Source organism: Heteronotia binoei, chromosome 5 (genome assembly GCF_032191835.1).
Source record: "Heteronotia binoei isolate CCM8104 ecotype False Entrance Well chromosome 5, APGP_CSIRO_Hbin_v1, whole genome shotgun sequence".
NCBI classification, from domain to species: Eukaryota; Metazoa; Chordata; class Lepidosauria; order Squamata; family Gekkonidae; genus Heteronotia; species Heteronotia binoei.
Window position 1 is genome coordinate 171,286,837 of NC_083227.1, and position 19,942 is coordinate 171,306,778.

A 19,942-nucleotide genomic window follows, 5' to 3' on the forward strand; every position below is an offset into this window, starting at 1 on the left:
AAACTAGTTTGGTAATGGGATCTGGTCAGCTGCAAAATAATAAATTGCTAGTATTAATTAATGTGGGGTAATCTCTCCTATATATGTGAATAGAAAATAAAACGGCTGGAAATCTGTGTTCCTTCAGTGCTTACATAGTCTACACAAGTCATAGTCTGTTTTGTACGTCTGTTTATTTACTTCCATTATATTTATGAATCACCTAATATTTACTTCTGTAGGGCTCTAGGCGATTTACAACATTGTAGAGCACTACCTCCATCTTAAGTATTCAAGGTATGCAGGGGTTTACCATAATTTTCCTTGTCCTCCCTTGTTTGTGTGATGACTCCATGTGAAGATAGTGCTCTGAGAGTATAGTGACATAGCTGAGGCTTATCTGGGTTTGGTCCAGTAAACTCACTCCATAATTATAATAAATAAAAATGCATTTACAAAAAAATAGACAAGCAGTTAAAAGGGATGGGTACACAGTTCAGCAAGGAGAAATGCAAGAACAACAAACCTAACTAGCTAACTACTCACAACATCTGTCCATGGTATTTGTGAATACCCTAATTCAATCTTTACATGCTATTGATACCCATGCCCCCCGTCTGTCAAGTGGGAAAAAGATCAATGTATGCAGACAATGCTGTCCTCTTATCACAATCTGAAATTGGCTTAAAATGTGCCCTTAAAAATTTCAGTGAACAATGTGACATTGAGCATTTACCAATTATTCTAAATCAAAAATAATGCACTTCATTAGACGATATAGGAAAGTTAGCTGGAAGATCAACGGTAGTACTATCAAGCAGGTTAAAACTTTCCAATATTTAGGTGTCACCTTTTTGCACAATGCCAGCTTCAAGAGGCATACAGTTTCAGCAAACGCGGCAGAAAAGAGCGCTAATGCTAACCCCAGTTTTCTTAGAAAAGATGGCCTAGGCTTTATCCCTGCGGCCCTAAAACTATTTCAAGCCAAGTCTCTCCCCCAACTACTCTATGGGTCACAAATCAGCCTAATCAGCAATGTAAAAACCCTAGAAATTGAACAGTCAAAATTCCTTAGATCATTGTTTAATTTCCCTAGATGCACTGCTAATGCCATCTTAAGACAGCAAGCTGGCCTCCCTAGAGTATAGTTAAAAATATGGAAACTTGCGGTTTGCTTTTGGTTAAGAGTTCACTTAAAGCTGAAGGGCCTAATCCCATTTTTACTTGCTGCAGACCCCTATCTTTTTTGGTCTGCTAAGATGAATGAAAAAATCAGATTGCTTGGATTGAATCCAGAAGAACGTTTTGATAAGGGCCTGAATGAAGCAAAGAGACTGAGTGACACTGAACTCCAAAATGATAAAGCGCTGCTCCCTGCACATTATTCCAGATTAAAATCATGGCCAGGTTATACATCAGCCCCTTATCTGTCAAATATAACCTATGCAAGACATAGATGGGTTTTCTTAAAGGCTCACCTTGACATTTTTCCATCTGCAGTTATTAGCTGGTGGGTTCTCCCATCTACCAATGCAGAAATGTTGTTGTCTCTGCTCAGAAAAAGTAGTTGAAATGGTCTCACATATCCTCCTGCACTATGAACTTTATCAAGAGGAAAGATTGCAACTAATTACCCCACTATCTAAATTCAAACCCAAGGGTTTGAATTTAGATAAAAGTGGGGTAATTAGCTGCAATTTTATATAAATTATATAAATAAAAGTGGGGCAATTAGTTGCAGTTTTATATAAATTTTAGAACTGAGGTACTTCAGAAATTTTTATTGGAAGATACACAGAGCTCAGTAACTCAGGTGGTAGCAAAATTTTGTTACATTGTAATTTGTAAGAGGAAATATTTGGGAAAGCCTTGATTTCATTGACTGTTTGTACATTTATGAGTTATCTTGTCTTCCTGTATTGCTGTACTGGTCTTTGACCATAATAAAGATTGATTGAGGAGGCTCTGAATCTAGGGGTCTTAGTGGCCTACACACTTAACATGATATGGTAACTAAAAAGGCAAATGCAATTTTTGGGCTGTATCAACAGAAGTACAGTGTCCAGATCACATGAAGTGATGGTATCACTTTGCTCTGCTCTGGTTAGACCTCACCCAGAGTATTGCATTCACTTCTAGACACCACCATTTAAGAGGGATATAAGCAAGCTGGAGTGTGTCCAGAGGCGGGCAACAAAGATGGTGAGGGGTCTGGAGGCCAAGGTCTAGAAGGAAAGGTAGGAGCATGGAGAGGAGACAACTGAGATCACCATCTGCTTGAAGAGCTGTCATGTAGAGGATGGTGCAGTTGTTTTCTGTTGCCCCAGAAGAGTGGACCAGAACAACTGGGTTGAAATCAAATCAAGAGTTTTTGACTAAACATTAGGAAGAATTTCTTGACAGAGCGGTTCCTCAGTGGAACAGGCTTTCTCAGTAGGTGATGGGCTCTCCTTCTTTAGAAGTTTTTAAATATACACTAAATGGCCATCTGACAGCAATACTGATTCTGTGAATTAGGCAGATTAGGAGGGGAAGAAGGGTTGCATCAGTGCTTAGTTCTCATGCCCTTCCTTACATGCCCAGGGAATGCTGTTCACCACTTTGGGGTCAGTCAGCAATTTTTCTCCAAGCCAGTTTGGCCAGAGATTCCACGGGATTTTTTTGCCATCTTCTGGGAGCAGGTATCACTGGGGGTGTATGTGTGGGGGGGGAGGTGTCATGATCCTGGGGCTAGTGAGACCTACATGCTCCAGAGAAGCCTGCCTAGGAGTTACTAAAGAAAGCCTGCATCTCCCGTGATCCCCTCTGATTGGGTGGTAAAGTTTTGGAGGGACCTGGTAAGAAAACATAAAAGAGCCAAGCACAGACAGAGGTGTTCTCTCTGGGAAAGGCTGCAGGAGAACAGCAGGAGACACCACCCAAGGTGGTGAGTTTGGTATTAGAGCAGGGAATGTCTAGTTGGTTGCATCATGGCTTCTGTTTACCTGCACCAACCTTTACTGTGTATATATTTCACTGTTTTTACCCACTTATTAATTGAGCATTGTAAATAAACTGTTGTCGATATACTGTTTGGGTCCTCACGTCTCCTCAGTCACAGTTAAGAGGTATTTACTAATAAAGAAGTCAAGGGTGGTTGGATGCTCTGGGCCCTCCCATGTAGACCCTTACCAGAGTGGTGGCAGCTAGCAGGGTGTTGGACTAGATGACCCTGAAGAGCCCTTCCAACTCTATGGTTCTATTCTATGATTTTACGAAGATTTGAGAGAAAAAAATGGCTTTATCTCTGTATGGTGTATTGCATGATCTAACCAAAAATATTGTTTAATAACGCTATATATATATATGAATAAAGCGTTTGTCATGAGACTACAGGGAACAGACCTTTTTGATGGCAACACAGAGATGGTAAAACTCCATCTATCTGCGAGACTAATTTAGCATAGTCCTTATGAACTTGGAGATTGGAGACTGTACTGTTTAGGCAGGCTACTAAATTTGAGTTAAATGTTGGTTGTGTAATGCTGTATTTGCCCTCTTTAGTAATTGTACTGGTCAGACAGGCACATCCTAAGACCCCTAATATGGCACCAGTGGTACTGGTCAGTATCCTGTGCATGCTCAGGTGAGGAGACATACAAAAGAAGGGGGGAAAACCCTCCACCAAGATCCAGTGAGTACAATTGTCAGAGTCCACAGTAGCCCTGCCATAACCCATCAGTCATGGAGTGGGATGCCAGCTGCACTCCCACACAGACTCATGGAAATGACCAGCCAGCATACGCTGGTGTGGCCACAACCCCTTGGAGCATTCCTGCAGAACACACAAAGAAGAGAGGACAACACTCCCCACATACAGTGATACAAGAGAGGAAAGCTTTAGGAATTCTGCACATGTGAATTTAAGTCCCCTCCTGCAATCATGTTTCACTCAGTCAGCAATTCATACAGGGAAGTAAACATAGCCATTCTAAAATATTAACATTCAGTGGGGCAATGCCAAGACATTTTCTGCAAAAAAAGGTCTGCTCTGAGGGATGGGATTTGGGTGCACCAGTCTTATCAGACAAGGAAGATGTAGGTGGAGGGCAGCAAAATGGGAACACCTAACTCACTAGGGAGTGGGGAGAGACACATTTCAATCAGGGATATGGATTAGGGTCTCATCAAGAAGTGGGTAGATACTTTGAGGGTGGAAACAGTCATAAATGCATTTTGGCAACATTTGTTTACAACAGCATGGCAAAAGATCCATGAACTTAACATGAAGGGGAGGGATCATGTGCCAGTTCTTTATGAGTTTTTATAGTTCAAAGCAAACATGGCTCCATAATGCCTGCTAACACTTCCCTGGGTTATATAGTATGCTGGTGGTGAAACGTGTCAGCGCTGGAAGGCACTTGCATTGAAACAAGCAGTCATCCCAGGTAGGAGTACCAACACCAACTGGGGGTGAAGGGAGACATTATTTGGGTGCTGTTGCCAGGCTTTTTATCTGTTTATTTATATTCCACCCATTCCCCAAAGGGGCTCAGAATTAAGCACAACATGAATAATAAAATCACAATAAAATCAACATAACAATAAAACAGCATAACAGTAAAACCAATTACGTAGTTCAGTCCAACAGAATAGTTCAACAGGTTTTTCTGCACCTAGAGCCTGGTAAGAGTGATGCCCCTCCTTGTTTGGGTTTGGCCCAGCTGGGCTTATTGTGTGTGTGGGGGGGGTCAAATCCTCCTCAGTTTTCCTGTGCAGCATCAGGGAAGTAGGGAAATGGAAGGAAGCAAGTGGCATCAACTGATGTCTGCTTTGTGGCCTGGAACTTTCTGGTCCTTGGGCAGGCTAAGCCATAAGTCTTCTTTATTAGTAAATTCCCCTCTCCTCCTTCCTCAGAAGTGTTGGCATCAGAGAAGGGAGACAGATATCATTGGATGCAAAGGGGAAAAGGGAACCCACTCAGAGGGGAAGGAGGAATCCAGAGCTTCTTTAATGTGATTATTTCCTTGAAGTTGCTGCAGTGCTTCAGCATACTTGAATCAGTTCCGCAGGGCTTGCAAAACCATCCTCTTTCAGCTTGCTTTTAAGACAGAACCCGGCTAAATTGACTTGTAGCCACCTAGCCATCTTATACATGACTGTGAACTGTAGCACCTTAATTATTAACTTTTAATTTATAACAGCTGTTTTATCTATTTTAACTAATCTATAACGGTAACCTAATTGTATTTTAAGCTGCTTTTGTCTTGATTGTATTTATTGAAATCATGGTTGCCCCATGTCTGTGAGCTGCCCTGAGCCTGCCTTTGGCGGGGGAGGGCAGGATACAAAAATAAATTTACTTTACTTTACTTACATACATGCACAAAAAAACCCCCTGGAAAACCAATCCTCAAATGTGGATTGAAGGGACAGAAGACTAACAGGGAAAGACCAAAGAAAAAATGTCAGTATGATGATGATGATATTGGATTTATATCCCACCCTCCACTCCGAAGAGTCTCAGAGCAGCTCACAATCTCCTTTACCTTCCTCCCCCACAACAGACACCCTGTGAGGTGGGTGGGGCTGAGAGGGCTCTCACAGCAGCTGCCCTTTCTAGGACAGAGTCTCAGAGTGGCTCACAATCTCCTTTCCCTTCCTTCCCCACAACAGACATCCTGTGAGGTGGGTGGGGCTGAGAGAGCTCTGACAGAAGCTGCCCTTTCAAGGACAGCTCTGCGAGAGCTACGACTGACCCAAGACCACTCCAGCATCCGCAAGAAGATGATGATGATATTGGATTTATATCCCACCCTCCACTCCGAAGAGTCTCAGAGCGGCTCACAATCTCCTTTCCCTTCCTCCCCCACAACAGACACCCTGTGAGGTGGGTGGGGCTGAGAGGGCTCTCACAGCAGCTGCCCTTTCAAGGATGACCTCTGCCAGAGCTATGGCTGACCCAAGGCTATTTCAGCAGATGCAAATGGAGGAATGGGGATCAAACCCGGTTCTCCCAGATATGAGTCTGCACACTTAACCACTACACCAGACTGGCTCTCAGTATGAACTGATCTCACTGATAACATAATTAGAACTGTCACAACAGTGGTGAAAACACGAAAGGTGGCTGCAGTCTGAAAAACATCTGTGGCAAGGTATACAGAACCGGAGAAGTATGAAAGGAAAGTCGTCTTCTTCCACAGGTATTGCAGCCTCATAATACAGAGCTAGATCAACTATTGTAGAGCACAGCATCCTTCCGGTTCTGTCATCAGGAAGCCCCATGCCGGAAACTCTGAAGAGATCCTCCGTAGAGAACAAGTGTCGGGTGGCAAGATCAGTTCCATTGGATTCAGGCTCTGGTATGGAGCGGAAACATTTTCAGAGGATGTGAGCAGAGAAGAAGGGATCTTTCTGTGTACCAAGCAGTCGGCTCGTCCTTATTCTTATTCTCTCTCGCAGAGGAAATGCCACATCAACTGATTGACTTTCTCAGGCTGATCCTCACTAACCCAGTGGCTAGCTTCAGGGATGCAATGCACCTGGACGCTCTTGCGGACATACTGCTGTGCAAGTGGGACAAGTCCTTTTTCCAAGTATATATCTTTTTCTCCCCAGATCAGCAGGGTGGGCACCAGTATATCCTTGCGCTTTGCAGGAACCCAGCTACATGGACAGACAGAAGTATATACATATTTATCAGGGTACTGAGCAGCTATCAGTTCACCACTTTCTTAACTGATGCAAGCCAGGACTAACCCTCTCAGTTTCACATGGAGTTCTCAGACACCCTGTTTCCGAAGACCACAAGACTCCCCAGTCCTTTTCATGCAAAGATACATGTTTAAAGACTGAGAAGCACGAAGAAGAGTGTTTTACTCTGGGATTATTTAGTTTAGTGGGATTTTGGGTCCCCCCTAAAATGTTAGGATCACAACATTTTTGCAGCAAACTACTTTTTTTCTCCAAGAGAAAACTTAAATGTACTGCAACCATAACCCTGCAGAGATAGCCAGCAAGCACTAGAAATGCTCCACATACGAACCAAGCTAGAGAGGGCTGGGCTATCTCACCTGGACTTGTTCCTGTAGTAATTCATGGGTGGAGTTAACCCTCCAAGCTTCGAGAGTCCATAGAGATATGCATCTGTCTCCTCCCCTGTGTGATGATGTGCTGGATTCTGAATTCCTCCCTTCTTGCTAGTCATTGTACTTTTTAGAATCTGAGGAGATATACAATTTCATTTGGAGGGGTGGCGGTGGATTGGATATACCTCCACAACACCCAGTTATATTCATGAGTACTTTAGGCATCAAAGTATGTTAATAAACATTCTCTCACACATGCACATGCCTCTAAGGATTAGTCTTTTCCATATTTACTGTGCATATTCCACGAAGTACATAGTTAGGCACAAGGGAAAATAATATTGCCACTTAGCAAGTTAGGTGATTCCCAGCATTTATCTTCATGAAGATTCACTTACTAAATTTCAGGGTGCCAGACTGCAGCTGGACACCAGTGCTGGCATTAGAGTGCGGGCAGCCTCACACCACCCCAGGCAAGGTGCCCCCCTGCCCCTGACTGCCACTCACTGTGTGCCCTCCGCTGCCAAGCTGTGCTGCTCGGCTACCCCCATCAAGAAGGTCTGGGCAGCTCCTCTCCAGCCTACCTCCCTCCCTCGGCGGGGGCAGGAGGAAGCTCCTCCAGCTGCCAACAGCAGTCGACCAAGGCAGGAAGAGGCAGAGCAGCATCAGGAAGGAGTGGGGTGCTGCTTCCCTCTGCCTTGCCAGCTAGCTGCAGGTTGTCAGCCTGTGGGGAGAGAGTGGGGGTGGGAGGGGGGGGACCAGCACCCTTGTAGGCCAGGTGGCACCTATAGGCACCCGCCTACCTGGCCAACTTGGACATGCTGGACCTGCATGATCATGGGGAAATGCAGCACATAGTACTCAATTCCAACAAGCAGCATTGTACACACCCAACTATGCCTCTTATCATGGCCATTCTTTGTCACCCTGAAGACTCTTGACAGGAGGCCTTGTCTTGCTCCCTCCTACTACCCACAAAGATCTATTGCCCACTGTCTTGTTCGCTATAAAATTCCCACCTTTATCTGAAGAAGTGAGCAGTGACTCATAAGTGGCTCATATGCTGCCACAAATTTGGTTAGTCTTTAAGGTGCTACTGAACTCTTGCTCTTTTCTATTACTCCCACCTTTGCTGGTTTTTACAAGCAGCCCTTAAAATGATGGAAATGGGATTGTAACAGACTTCTACAAATTAAAGCTGATTTGGCAGAAGTGAAAATGGTTCATTCTAGAGGATCAGGCCTGACATTACAAACCATAGATTCTAACTGCATTGCAGAGGAATCGCTAGGCTATTGGCCAAAGGTCTTAATGACAGACAGAATAGGGCACCACTACCTCTCCACAGCTTTCAACACATTAATGGGAATACTTTTTCTAAAAAAGTGACAAGCTGCTTCAATAATGCTGTCTGGACCATGTGACAGGTCCAGACTCTTTTGGCTGGTGGGCAGCCCAGGAGGGGCGAGGATATCACCCTGGGTTTCACTCCCAGACTGACCCCAGTTGGGCGGACCCCAGGACCGGATCTACATGTTTTTTGAGGGGGGGGGCAAAATTAAAAAATGATGTTCCCTTTTGGGCCATTCTATCTTATGGTCCCATAGAACACAGTGGACTCTATACCCAATTTGGCACACACACCCCATCGGCGTCCAGGGCAAGCACCCCCCTTTGCCCCCCTTAGATCCGGCCCTGGCTGACCCCACCTACCTGCAGGACGAGGTCCATTGCTGAAGCTCTGCCCCCAGATCACCTCAGCCATCAGGAAAAGGAGGAAAGGGGCCCGTCAACAAAACGGTCAAGCAAGCAGTGAACCACTTGCATTGCCTTCTGCTTAGCCCAGCTTCAAGAAACCAGAATTCACCTGAAGGGGGAGGGAAGAAAGCCACCTGGGTGTGTGTGGGGCGGGGTGTTCTATACATAAACAGTGGAAGGACCATGGCTGAGGAGGACTGTAGCACAAAGCCCACCTGCTTCGAGAGATCTGGAGTGCAGCTGCCCAGAGACAAAGGACCCCCTCTCAATGATGAGCTGGTGACAGGAGAGGAGGACAACCAGTGTTGCAACTGCCTGCGCCTCTGTGTCTGGGTCTGAGGCCTCCAGTAGCAGCCACTGTCAGTTGATACTGATGGCCTGGCGAGACCGGGATCCCGCAAGTAGGATAAATGCACAGGACTTCTTATTCAAAAGTGGCAGTGATGGACTTGGAAGTCTTTAACTGTAAGTAAATATTATGTGGTTCCACTGAAGTCAGCAGGACTAACTGAGCCCATGCCTGAGTATTCAAGCTATGTAGTATTAATTCACTGAAACTTAATCCAAACTGGCAGTGCCCTCCTGGGTAGGGCTGCCCCTTTCTAAACCCATTGCCTTTAATGGACTTGGAGGACTGCATTTCTGCTTGGACGAGCACTGTAAATGTACATGGAGTTGCAGTCTTACCAACTCCATGCTATTACCTATGGAAAACAAAGCAGACTACCTTTTGAAACTGTCCACACACACACACACAAATCTTAATGACAGAAGCACATGGAAAGAATGATGACTCAGCTTAAAGATGGTTGGCTGATCAGAGCAGGGAAGGAAATCTCGGCAACATGTCTGCCGGCTGTAGAAGACCAAGGCTGAGCTTCTGCTTAGATATAAAAGTCCAGGTGTGGTCTGATAACGGCTTTCGGCTCAAAGCCTTGAGTCAGTAGGCCCAGATAGATCCTGGCACTGTACTGAATTTTCTTTTCATTGCTAGTGTTAGCTTATTTGTGTAATTATGAGGGTAAGCTGCTTTGGGTCCACAGTAGGAAGAAAAGGAAGATATAAATATTGAAATACATAAATTGGGGCTCTAAATGAGTGGCTCCCAACTTTTTTTGCACCAGGGACTGGTTTCGTGGAAGATAATTTCCCCATGGACCAGTGTGTGGGGGGGTGGCACTGGGGGTTTTGCCGCCCCCCATCCCATCCCATCCCCCATGGGGGTCTTTAAATGGGAGGGAGACGGGCTGTTTCTGCCTCCTCCCTGCTAAGTGGCCAGGCAGCACAAGGCCAATCTGCCTCCTCCTCTCATTTAAAGATCCTTGTCGATCAGCTGACTGGCGGGGGTCTATAAACGAGGGGTAGGCTAAGGTTGCAGCAGCGCTCCCTCTTCTACCAGCCCAGGACCAGGGTGCACAAAGAGGCAGTAAGGCTGCTCTGCCTTGCTCCAAGGCTGCCTCCCTGCCTCAGAGTGAGGCTCTGCTGCCTCTTTTGTCCACCCAGATCCCACGTGGGGGCAGTGCAGCACCTCCGCCTCACTCTGCGGCCCATGGCCTGGTACCCGTCCGCAGCCCAACGGTTGTGGACCCCTGCACTTAACACTAAGCCTTTCTCTTTGGGTCCAACAATAAAAAAATAAATAAGAAGCAACCAGCTGTCTCCAGAAGTATAAACAGGTTTCAAATCCACCAGATGCTTGGGAAAACAATGTCTGCATTGCCTACTATTAAAACACTTCTAAAAATCCAGCAATGCATTAAGGTAGATGCTAAGTCAACTACACCCTGGTTGCCATGCCTATATCTCACCACTTGACCCGGAAACCTCATTTCATACGGATCTCTTTTTTTGTAAAGACAAATATGCAAAATCTTTCTTTATGGAACAAAGCCCCCTTGAAAGAAATGACAGGAAACAAATGACAGTTTTATTGAAATAAAGTGTTTTAATTATTTAAACTTTTATTATCTTGTGACTGTAACCTGCCCTGAGCTTGCTTGTGGGGAGGACAGGATAAAAATTGAAATAAATAAGTAAACAGAATCTTATTTCTTATTCTGTCATTTTATATAACTCACTGTCAGAAATTGAATACAGGGATGCATGGATCATATTACTAATCTCAGCATCTGATAAGAGCTCTTCACCTTTCCACTATATTGTACTAGTAGAGTCACTGGAAGGATACAGATTAGTGTAATTTAATGTGGTATGCCTATAGTCCTTGGTAAAGGCTGGCTCTTGTCTTATAAAGGAATAAGTAGGATTCTAACTGCATTTTATTAAAAATGTCTGTAATCCTCCTTATAAATTCAGGGGTTTTGAGGCAGCAGGTGCTGTCTGTATACACACATTTATTATGTTAACTTGAATATTTCTTATACATTAATATTATAGCATTATTCTGGCTCAGCTAAAATCAGATGTCTGTCCAAGGCAAAGCAGCTCATAATCCTGTGTTGACAAACCAGCTTGGCAGACAGGTTTAGGATGAACTCCTAAACACAGCTGTGATTCATAGCTCATGACTGTGAGCAGAAAATCAATGGTCATCAATGCAGAAAGACACATCTGGTCTAAGCAGTCACTGAAGACAGATCCATCCATCCTCGCTTGCATTCCTAGCAATCACAAGGCAAGAGCAGCCAAGCCCATTCCCCACTTACATGGAAATCATAACAGGACCACAGGAACTCAGGCAGTTTGGGAAGCTGAAACAGGAACATGTAGTTGGACCGCAGCATCTGGTGAGGATGTTGTGCAAGATACTCTGCAAGGTTGAAAGATATATGAACTAGGCAAAGTGGTATTAATTGACCTATACACCCACACAGCAGACCAATGCCTATGGCATTGCTTATCTGCTAGACCAACCTCATTTCCTTCTTTGATCAAGTGACAAGATTACTGGATCAAGGGAATGTTGTTGATGTTGTTTACCTGGATTTCAGTAAAGCTTCTGACAGAGCTCCCCATGATGTTCTGATGGGTAAACTAGAGGACTGTGGACTGGACTCCAGGATAGTTAGATAGACAGGAGAACCACATTCAAATAGTAGTTTTCAACAGCATTTAAACTGAATGGAGTGAGGTGTCCAGTGGGGTGCCTCATGCTTGGTTCTGGGCCTGGTACTTTTCAATATTTTTATCAATGATCCGGATGAGGTGGATAGTCCCCTGTGCAAGCACCAGTCGTTTTTGACTCTGGGGTGACATTGCTTTCACAACGTTTTCACGGCAAACTTTTTACGGGGTGATTTGCCATTGCCTTCCTCAGTCATCTACACTTTCCCCCCAGCAAGCTGGGTACTCATTTTACCGACCTTGGAAGAATGAGTCAACCTGGAGCCAGCTACCTGAACCAGCTTCTGCTGGGATCAAACTCAGGTCATGAGCAGAGGGCTTCGACAGCAGTACTGCAGCTTTACCACTCTGCGCCATGAGGCTCTTTGGATGAGGTGGAGGACCTACTTATTAAATTTGCAAATTACACCAAATTGGGAAGAGCAGCGAACATACCAGAAGATAGAGAATTCAACAAGATCTGGGAAAGCAAGCAGATATGAATGAGATGCAACTGAACACGGATAAGTGCTGAGTTCTACATCTGGGTAACAATAATGTGCAATACGCATACTGGGTGGGGGGATACTCTTCTGGGCAGCAGTGTGTGTGAACAAGATTTTGTAGTACAGGTGAACTGTAAATTAAATATGAGCAGCCAGTGTGATACAGTGACAAAAAAAGGCTAAAGCCGCCTTGGGGTGTATCAACAGAGGCATAACATCCAAATCACAAGAGGTCATAGTCCCACTGCACACTGCACCTGGAGTCTTGTGTGCAGTTCTGGAAGCCTTACTTCAAAAAGGAGATGGACAGAACGCAGTGGGTGCAGAGGAGAGCAACGAGGATGATCAATCCGTATGAGGAAAGGACTTGGGACTGTTCAGTCTGGAGAAGAGGACATTGTTGGGGGGGGGGATACATGATTGCTCTCTTTTAAGTATTTGAAGTGCTGCCACTTAAAGGAGGGAAAGGAGCAGTTCCTATTGGTAGCAGAGGAGAGGACTTGCAATTAAATTAAGGTACTGGCTGGATATTCAGAAAAACTTTAGTACAGCAAGAGTTGTTCAACAGTGGAATCAGCAACCTTGGGAAGTAGAGAGCTCCCCCTCACAGACTGTCTTTAAGCAGCAGCTGGATAAACACCTGTTGGGGGTGCTCTAGGGGTTGGACTACATGGACTGTATGACTCCTTTGAACTCTGTGATTTTATCTGAGGGCTGAAAGCACTAGAAGAGTCCCTCCCCCTTTCCTCCAATAAGGAAATTAATATTACAACTACAATGGCCCAGCCAGTCTCTGCTGTCTAGGGGGCCAAGATATTGTAGCATCTATTGATCATGGAGCAGGGAGTCCCCCAGCTGATTGAGGCTCCTCTCTCCCTGGCCCAGAGTAGGGGTTTCCCAAAGCTGTAAGCAATAGTTGTGAACCTCTAACCACACAAGAGCATTAGTCTCACCTGACAAGACATGGAACTGAACACCATTCAGGACAATCAACTTCTCCACCATACTGGGGAAACTGGCAGCAAACTCCCAAGCAATGGTTCCACCCCAGTCATGCCCTACCAAGATGCATTTAGTAAATGCTAAAGAATAAAAACAGGAGAGATGTAAGAGAACAAACAGCAGACAAACAGAAGATGCTACAGATTTATTATACTCATTCCCAAACCCTTATAGCCACTGCTGTCCTAGGAAAGCCCAATAAGACTACATGCAGACCCTCTGGAAGGTTAACCAGGCAGACTGGAAGGTGTTTTCCTCTCACCACCAGCAGCCAAACCCCACTATAACCACCATTACAATGACTGACCACAACCTCCTACTGACACCACATTTTCTACTCACCATTCTTCTCATCAGTGCCCAGTGCCTCAATGATCCCTTGTATATCCTCCAATAAAAGATCTCTTCGATAGTGCTCAGAGCCAGCTGGTGCATCAGAGAAGCCATAACCTCGCAAATCGACTGCCACCACCTTAAATGCCTGCCTAAACTCCTTCAATTGATGGCGCCAGGCAAACCTGTTGTGATACATCCAAGCCATAAATGGAAGATCTTCCCCACCTCCCAAGGATCATCACTCAACATTACTTCTTTGTCTTCATTTCCCTCCCATACAATATCAAGGGTCTTTCATAAGTATCTCTCTTAACTTAATCTATCCTCTTTCACCCCCACACTGTTTATACTGCAAGTCTATTTCCCAAGATTCATCTTGCATTCTATTTAGTGTATGGGTGATACTAAATACATTTTATATTTCAATTATACAAAAATGAAGATGCAAGAATCATTCACTGTAAATTACAAAGACATGCAACTGAGTAACGTCACCACACACAGAACACTTCTTTTGGAAAGTTCTGCCCAAGAACCTAACCTTACCTTTCAATTTCTAGCAGTATGTACACACATACACCCCATTAAGTCAAATGCCACATTGTATAACAGAACTACAGTCTATCACTGACAATGAGAATGAACAGGCTTACATATTATCTGTCTTCCTATTGCTACTACTTCCTATTTACCCTTCTTAAATCTTCGTTTGCGAAGTCAAGCCGAGAGAGATTGCTACTCATCAGCGCAACACTTACCAATTCTGGGGAAATCCATGCAAGAAAAGCATCAACTGTGCCCCTTCCTGGCCAGCTACAACGTAGTGGAGCCTCAGTCCTGAGTTCTTCAGCCCCCAGAGGACAAAGAAACAGGGCAGTTATGGGCAGGCACCCCAAGATACCTCTTTCAAATGCACCAACAGCATGTACTTCCCCTGCCCACAACTTATTCACACACCCACACCTGGGATCTTACCCATCTCTCTTTTTTCAGTGGCTGCCCTTGGAGTCTGCTGACATTCCAAATTCTCCCTTCACTTTCTGTGTACTCACCCGAAGTTTCAAATAGCGGTGCTCCCCACAGGATGTGTCCGTGAGGCAGCTTGGCGGTACATCATGCCTCATTTTACGGAAGACCACCCAAGGCCCCTTTGTCAGTATCAAATATAGCACCCACAAAGAGTAGAAGGCTGCAGTGAGGCAAGCAATACTACACACGCCTAGCCGGTACAAGATTGTAGAGGCTTTAAGGGTCAGGCGAGTGGGGATCAGCAAAAAGTGATAGAGATGCACCATCTTCTCCCACCATCCAAGACTGCAAAAGAAGGATTCTCCTTTTAGGTATTTTGGACTTGGTAAAACCATTACTTCCAAAAATCCACACACACAACACACTTCACCCAGCTATCACTTCAGGCAGCTCTCTAACAAAACTGAGATTTCTTGTTTTACTGTGAATGTTAGAGAGCAGAAGGCAGAAATCCACATCCAGGGCATAAAGCAAGGAGATCCAAGGTTCTGCCACAATAGCAGGAAAACTGAAACACTTTCACTGGATGTCATGACAGACTTCCATTTCTGTAGATGAGGAGTGGATGTTGCACAAAAGCTAGAGAAATCAAAACGGGGGTTGGTGGGGGAGGTTAGTTAGGCATTACCTGCCAGGGCAGAGGAGTAAAATTAAATGAATGCAACGAGTCTCTTTTCAGTGAGTTACCTGATAGAAGTTGGAAGCCAAGTTTTGTCATAGGTGAAAGGGGTAATTCAGGGTAAAAGCTCCTATTTGTCCATCTTTGCATGGATCTCTCCTTTCCCTTCTCTCTTCTCCCTCTGGCGGTGAACATCCCAACCATTCTCAAAACTAGACCAGGAAAATGTGTGAGAGGGGAACAAGGGTGGTTCCTTATCTGTTTCTGGGTGCTTTCTAAAAAGCTCCCAAGCCGGACTCCACTGGCAGTATTAAGAAGCAGGGCTACTGTTACTGCTAAGGTGGTGGCAGCTACTGCAAGAGATGGAGAAGTTAATCAAGGCCACACATGTGTGCCCTGACCTGGACAGCCCAGGCAAGCCTAATCTCATCAGATCTCGGAAGCTAAACAGGGTCAACTCTGGCAAGTATTTGGATGGGAGACGTTGAAATACCAGTAGCTGGGACTCTGGCGGCAGGGGCAGGCTTTATTCAGCTACCTCTCTGAATCTCCTCCAGGCCCCCAGTAGGGCTCAGTCACCAGAAGTCGCCATGGCTTCCAAGTGCAAAACACACACAGAAAAAGACCACACGCGTGCATAACCTAGCCCAAGGAAGCTCCGCGACGTTCACAACCCGAAGACCCGGGGAATTGTGCGCCATTCAGATCGCAGCCCAGGTCCCTCTCGGCGGGGCTCCGTCCCTCCTCTTACCTCGGCAGCTCCTGCGAATCTGAGCTCAGCCGACTCGTTTCTGCTGCAGCTCCTTCCTTCCCCTGGCCAGCTCCGCCCAGCCAGCCCATTGCAAACGCCTGCAACTCCCGCGGCACGAGGAGGCAGCAGAGACTGGGGCGTTTCCCGGTCCGCCTCCAGGCCGTTGTTGGTGACGCAGCCGGGCCCGGGCAGAGCAGAGCAGAGGAGGGAGGAGGAGGAGGAGGCGCCCCAGCCGGCTTCGGGGGCGAATGAGCGGCAGGCAGGTGCGGGTTGCATTGAAGGAACGCCTGGCCGTTGCAAGCGGCGGTGGCAGAAGGCAGCGGGGAGCAGCCTGTTCAGCTGCTGTCTGCATCCAAAGTCTTCTCTCCTCCCTTTCCCGCAAGGAGCCAACCGGCGTCTCCTGCTTCATTCACACAGTGCGGAGTAGTTTCGACTGAGCGGGTCACCCGCCTAATAAGGCCCCTCTCAGTCTTCAGGAAGCAGTTGAAGAACGTTTCATTTAGGTTAGGACTGATTCATTGGGCTGATTTAGTTTTTTATGTATCGGCAGCCCTAATTATTGTTTTTTCGGCGTGACTTTTTATGGGCTTTTATCATTTTTATTTCTTTGCATTGTAAACTGCCTTGAGTTCTGCAAGGAAGAAAGGCGGTTAATACATGTTTTAAATAAATGAAGTCTTCCCAATCCTAGCCTACTACTCTGATCACTAACACCACGCTGGCTGTGCTTCTGAGAGTTAGATACATAAATTATATAGTTAATTAATTATACTGCTATTCCCTAGATCAGGGGTCCTCAACCTACGGCCCGCGGGCCAGATGCGGCCCGCTGAGGACATTTATGCGGCCCGCCGGGTTATGGCAAAATCAGACCGGAAGTGACGTTCGACCTAAACTTGCGTTAGCAACGCACACTTCTGGCACTGGGCTGAGGCGGCGGAGACAGAGTGTGAGGTGATACCGAGGTGAGGTGAGTTCCCAGGCCAGGGTGTGTGGTGTGGGGAAGGGAGAGAGATGCAGAAGACGGAGAACTGACAGCCCGCGGCCTTGTACAGTAACGGCAGTCCGGCCCTCCAACAGTCTGAGGGACAGTGAACTGGCCCCCTATTTAAAAAGGTTGAGGACCCCTGCCCTAGATCTTTGCAGAACCCAGCTCCTGAGTTCAGCACCCTCAAAGCTGCTATTATTAGATCTTACAGCAGCACTCAACATGGTCAACTATGATCTTTTGACCCACTGTCTTGCCGACATAGGAGTTCATGGGGTAGTCCTTTAATGGCTTACCTCATTTCTCTGTGGTCGGGGACAGAGGGTAGCACTGGGAGAGAATATGTCCTCTGTATCTCCTAATGTGTGGGGTCCCTCAAGGCACACTTCTCTCAGACGTTATTTAACATTTCTACGTACCCCCTTGCCCAACTGGCACCAGGGCCATAACCAGCAGTGGGGGTGATGCCCCACCCCACTAAGGACAGGTCTGTACCCTTGGCTCAGGCCAGCCACACCAGGCTCCCAGGGAATGATGGCGGTGGCAGGGACTCTTGGGGCAGCGGTGGTAGCAAGGGCTCAGTGGGGCAGTGGTGACATCAGGGACTTGCAGAGTGACGGCAGTGGCAGGGACTCAGTGTGGCAGCCTGGCAGGGACTCTGGCCGAAGGACCAGCACCCACTGCATGGAACTTTTCAACCAGGCTTTGGGTTGAGGACAGCAATGGTCCCTATTCTGGCTGGCACCCTCCTTTTACTCCTTGTGTTATCAGATCACCTGTCTCTCCTCCCGATGTCCACAAGCTGATCACAGTCCAGAACTGGGGGGGGGGGGCTATAATTTTGCCATTTGACTTTTTAAGATTGTTATTTAGTATTATTTCATATCTGTTCTATATTTTAATGATTCACTATACTCAGGGGTCATTTCATAGAAAAAGAGGTACCGGAGCTCATTAGTACAACTTATTTGCATATGCCACACACCCCTGAAATCACCAGAAGGTGCACTAAACGATCTCTCTCTCGGCTTGGCTTCGCGAACGAAGATTTAAGAAGGGTGCAATAGTCCACGTTTGCTGCAGGCTCGCTGGTGGCTGACAAGACCAATGTGGGACAGGCAGGTCCGGCCACAGCGGCTGCAGGGAAAAGTCTGATTTAGGGTTGGTCCTGTAGCAGTGCGATTCTTCCTCAATCTCCTTTTGTCCTCAAGACCAGCTATGCGTGCGTTCTCAAAGGAAGAGACAGCCTGGTGGATGGTGTGCCTCCATGCTTTGCGATCTGAGGCTAGGTCAGACCACTGGTGATGGTTGATGTGACAGGTGCTAAGGGATTTCTTCAAGGAGTCCTTGTACCTCTTCTTTGGTGCCCCTCTATTTCGATGGCCGGTGGAGAGTTCGCCATACAGGGCAATCTTGGGAAGGCGGTGGTTTTCCATCCTAGAAATATGCCCTGCCCAGCGCAGCTGCGTCTTCAACAGCAGTGCCTCGATGCTGGTAACCTCTGACCACTTGAGGACTTCAGTGTTGGTCACAAAGTCACTCCAGTGGATGTTGAGGATGGTGCGAAGGCAGCGCTGATGAAAGCGCTCAAGGAGTCGCAGGTGATGACGGTATAAAACCCACGATTCGGAGCCATAGATGAGGGTTGTCATCACATCCGCTTTGTAAACATTGATCTTTGTGCCTTTTTTCAGATGCTTGTTGCTCCACACTCTTTTGTGCAGTCGGCCAAAGGCACGGTTTGCCTTTGCCAGCCTGTTGTCAATCTCCTTGTCGATCTTGGCATCTGAGGAGATGATGCACCCCAGGTAGCTGAACTGCTGGACTGTCTTCAGAACTGATTCACCCACAGTGATGCAGGGAGGGTGATAATCTTCCTGGGGTGCAGGCTGGTGGAGAACTTCTGTCTTCTTCAGACTAACTTCTAGGCCGAATAGCTTGGCAGCCTCTGCAAAGCAGGACGTCATATGCTGCAGAGCTGATACCGAGTGGGAGACGAGTGCAGCATCATCAGCAAACAGTAGCTCTCGGATGAGTTTTTCCATTGTCTTGGAGTGTGCCTTTAGTCGCCTCAGGTTGAACAGGCTGCCATCGGTGCGATAGCGGATGTAGACACCATCGTCCTCATCTAGATCTACTGCGGCACTAAACTATACTAGTTCAGCATCTACCTTAAAAATGCTTCTTGAATTATAATTGTCATAATAAAACTTTACTCCCATCATACTTTTAAAATTACTTTCTCCTATGTGGCCACAGTGGCATGATGAAGATTTACATCTGTCTGCTTTATATATTTTGTTTCTTTTCCCATTTTTTGTGGGGGGAAATATTAGAAAGGTTGTCAAATCTTAAGAGTTCAGCAAAATTCTCACAGAGGGTTTGAACAATGGAGCACAGAATCACAGAGTTGGAAGGGACCTCCAGGGACATCTAGTCCAACCCCCCACACAATGCAGGAAACTCACAAACAGCTCCCCCTAAATTCACAGGATCTTCATCACTGTCAGATGGCCATCTAGCCTCTGTTTAAAAACCTCCAAGGAAGGAGAGCGTACCACCTCCCAAGGAAGCCTATTCCACTGAGGAATCGCTCTAACGATAAGGAAGTTCTTCCTAATGTTGAGCTGGAAACTCTTTTGATTTAATTTCAACCCATTGGTTTTGGTCCTACTTTTGGGGCCACAGAAAACAATTCCACACCATCCTCTATATGACAGCCCTTCAAGTACTTGAAGATGGTGATCATATCACCTCTCAGCCGTCTCCTCTTCAGACTAAACAACCCCAGCTCCTTCAACCTTTCCTCATAGGACTTGGTCTCCAGACCCCCCCCCCCAA

At 46.3% G+C, this 19,942-nt stretch overlaps 1 protein-coding gene across 1 annotated transcript; it reads right to left on the bottom strand.

Annotated features, from left to right (window-relative positions):
• Positions 1 to 6,018: 6,018 nt before the first annotated feature.
• EPHX3 (epoxide hydrolase 3) lies at positions 6,019 to 16,194 on the bottom strand. The gene is made up of 8 exons (XM_060238357.1): positions 16,114 to 16,194; positions 14,767 to 15,028; positions 14,473 to 14,558; positions 13,721 to 13,896; positions 13,330 to 13,458; positions 11,474 to 11,577; positions 7,035 to 7,183; positions 6,019 to 6,627 (listed from the first exon to the last, which is right to left on the bottom strand). Exons 2-8 carry the CDS (start codon positions 15,007 to 15,009, stop codon positions 6,408 to 6,410), a joined length of 1,107 nt encoding a protein of 368 aa, XP_060094340.1. The 5' UTR covers positions 15,010 to 15,028; positions 16,114 to 16,194; the 3' UTR covers positions 6,019 to 6,407.
• Positions 16,195 to 19,942: the final 3,748 nt, after the last annotated feature.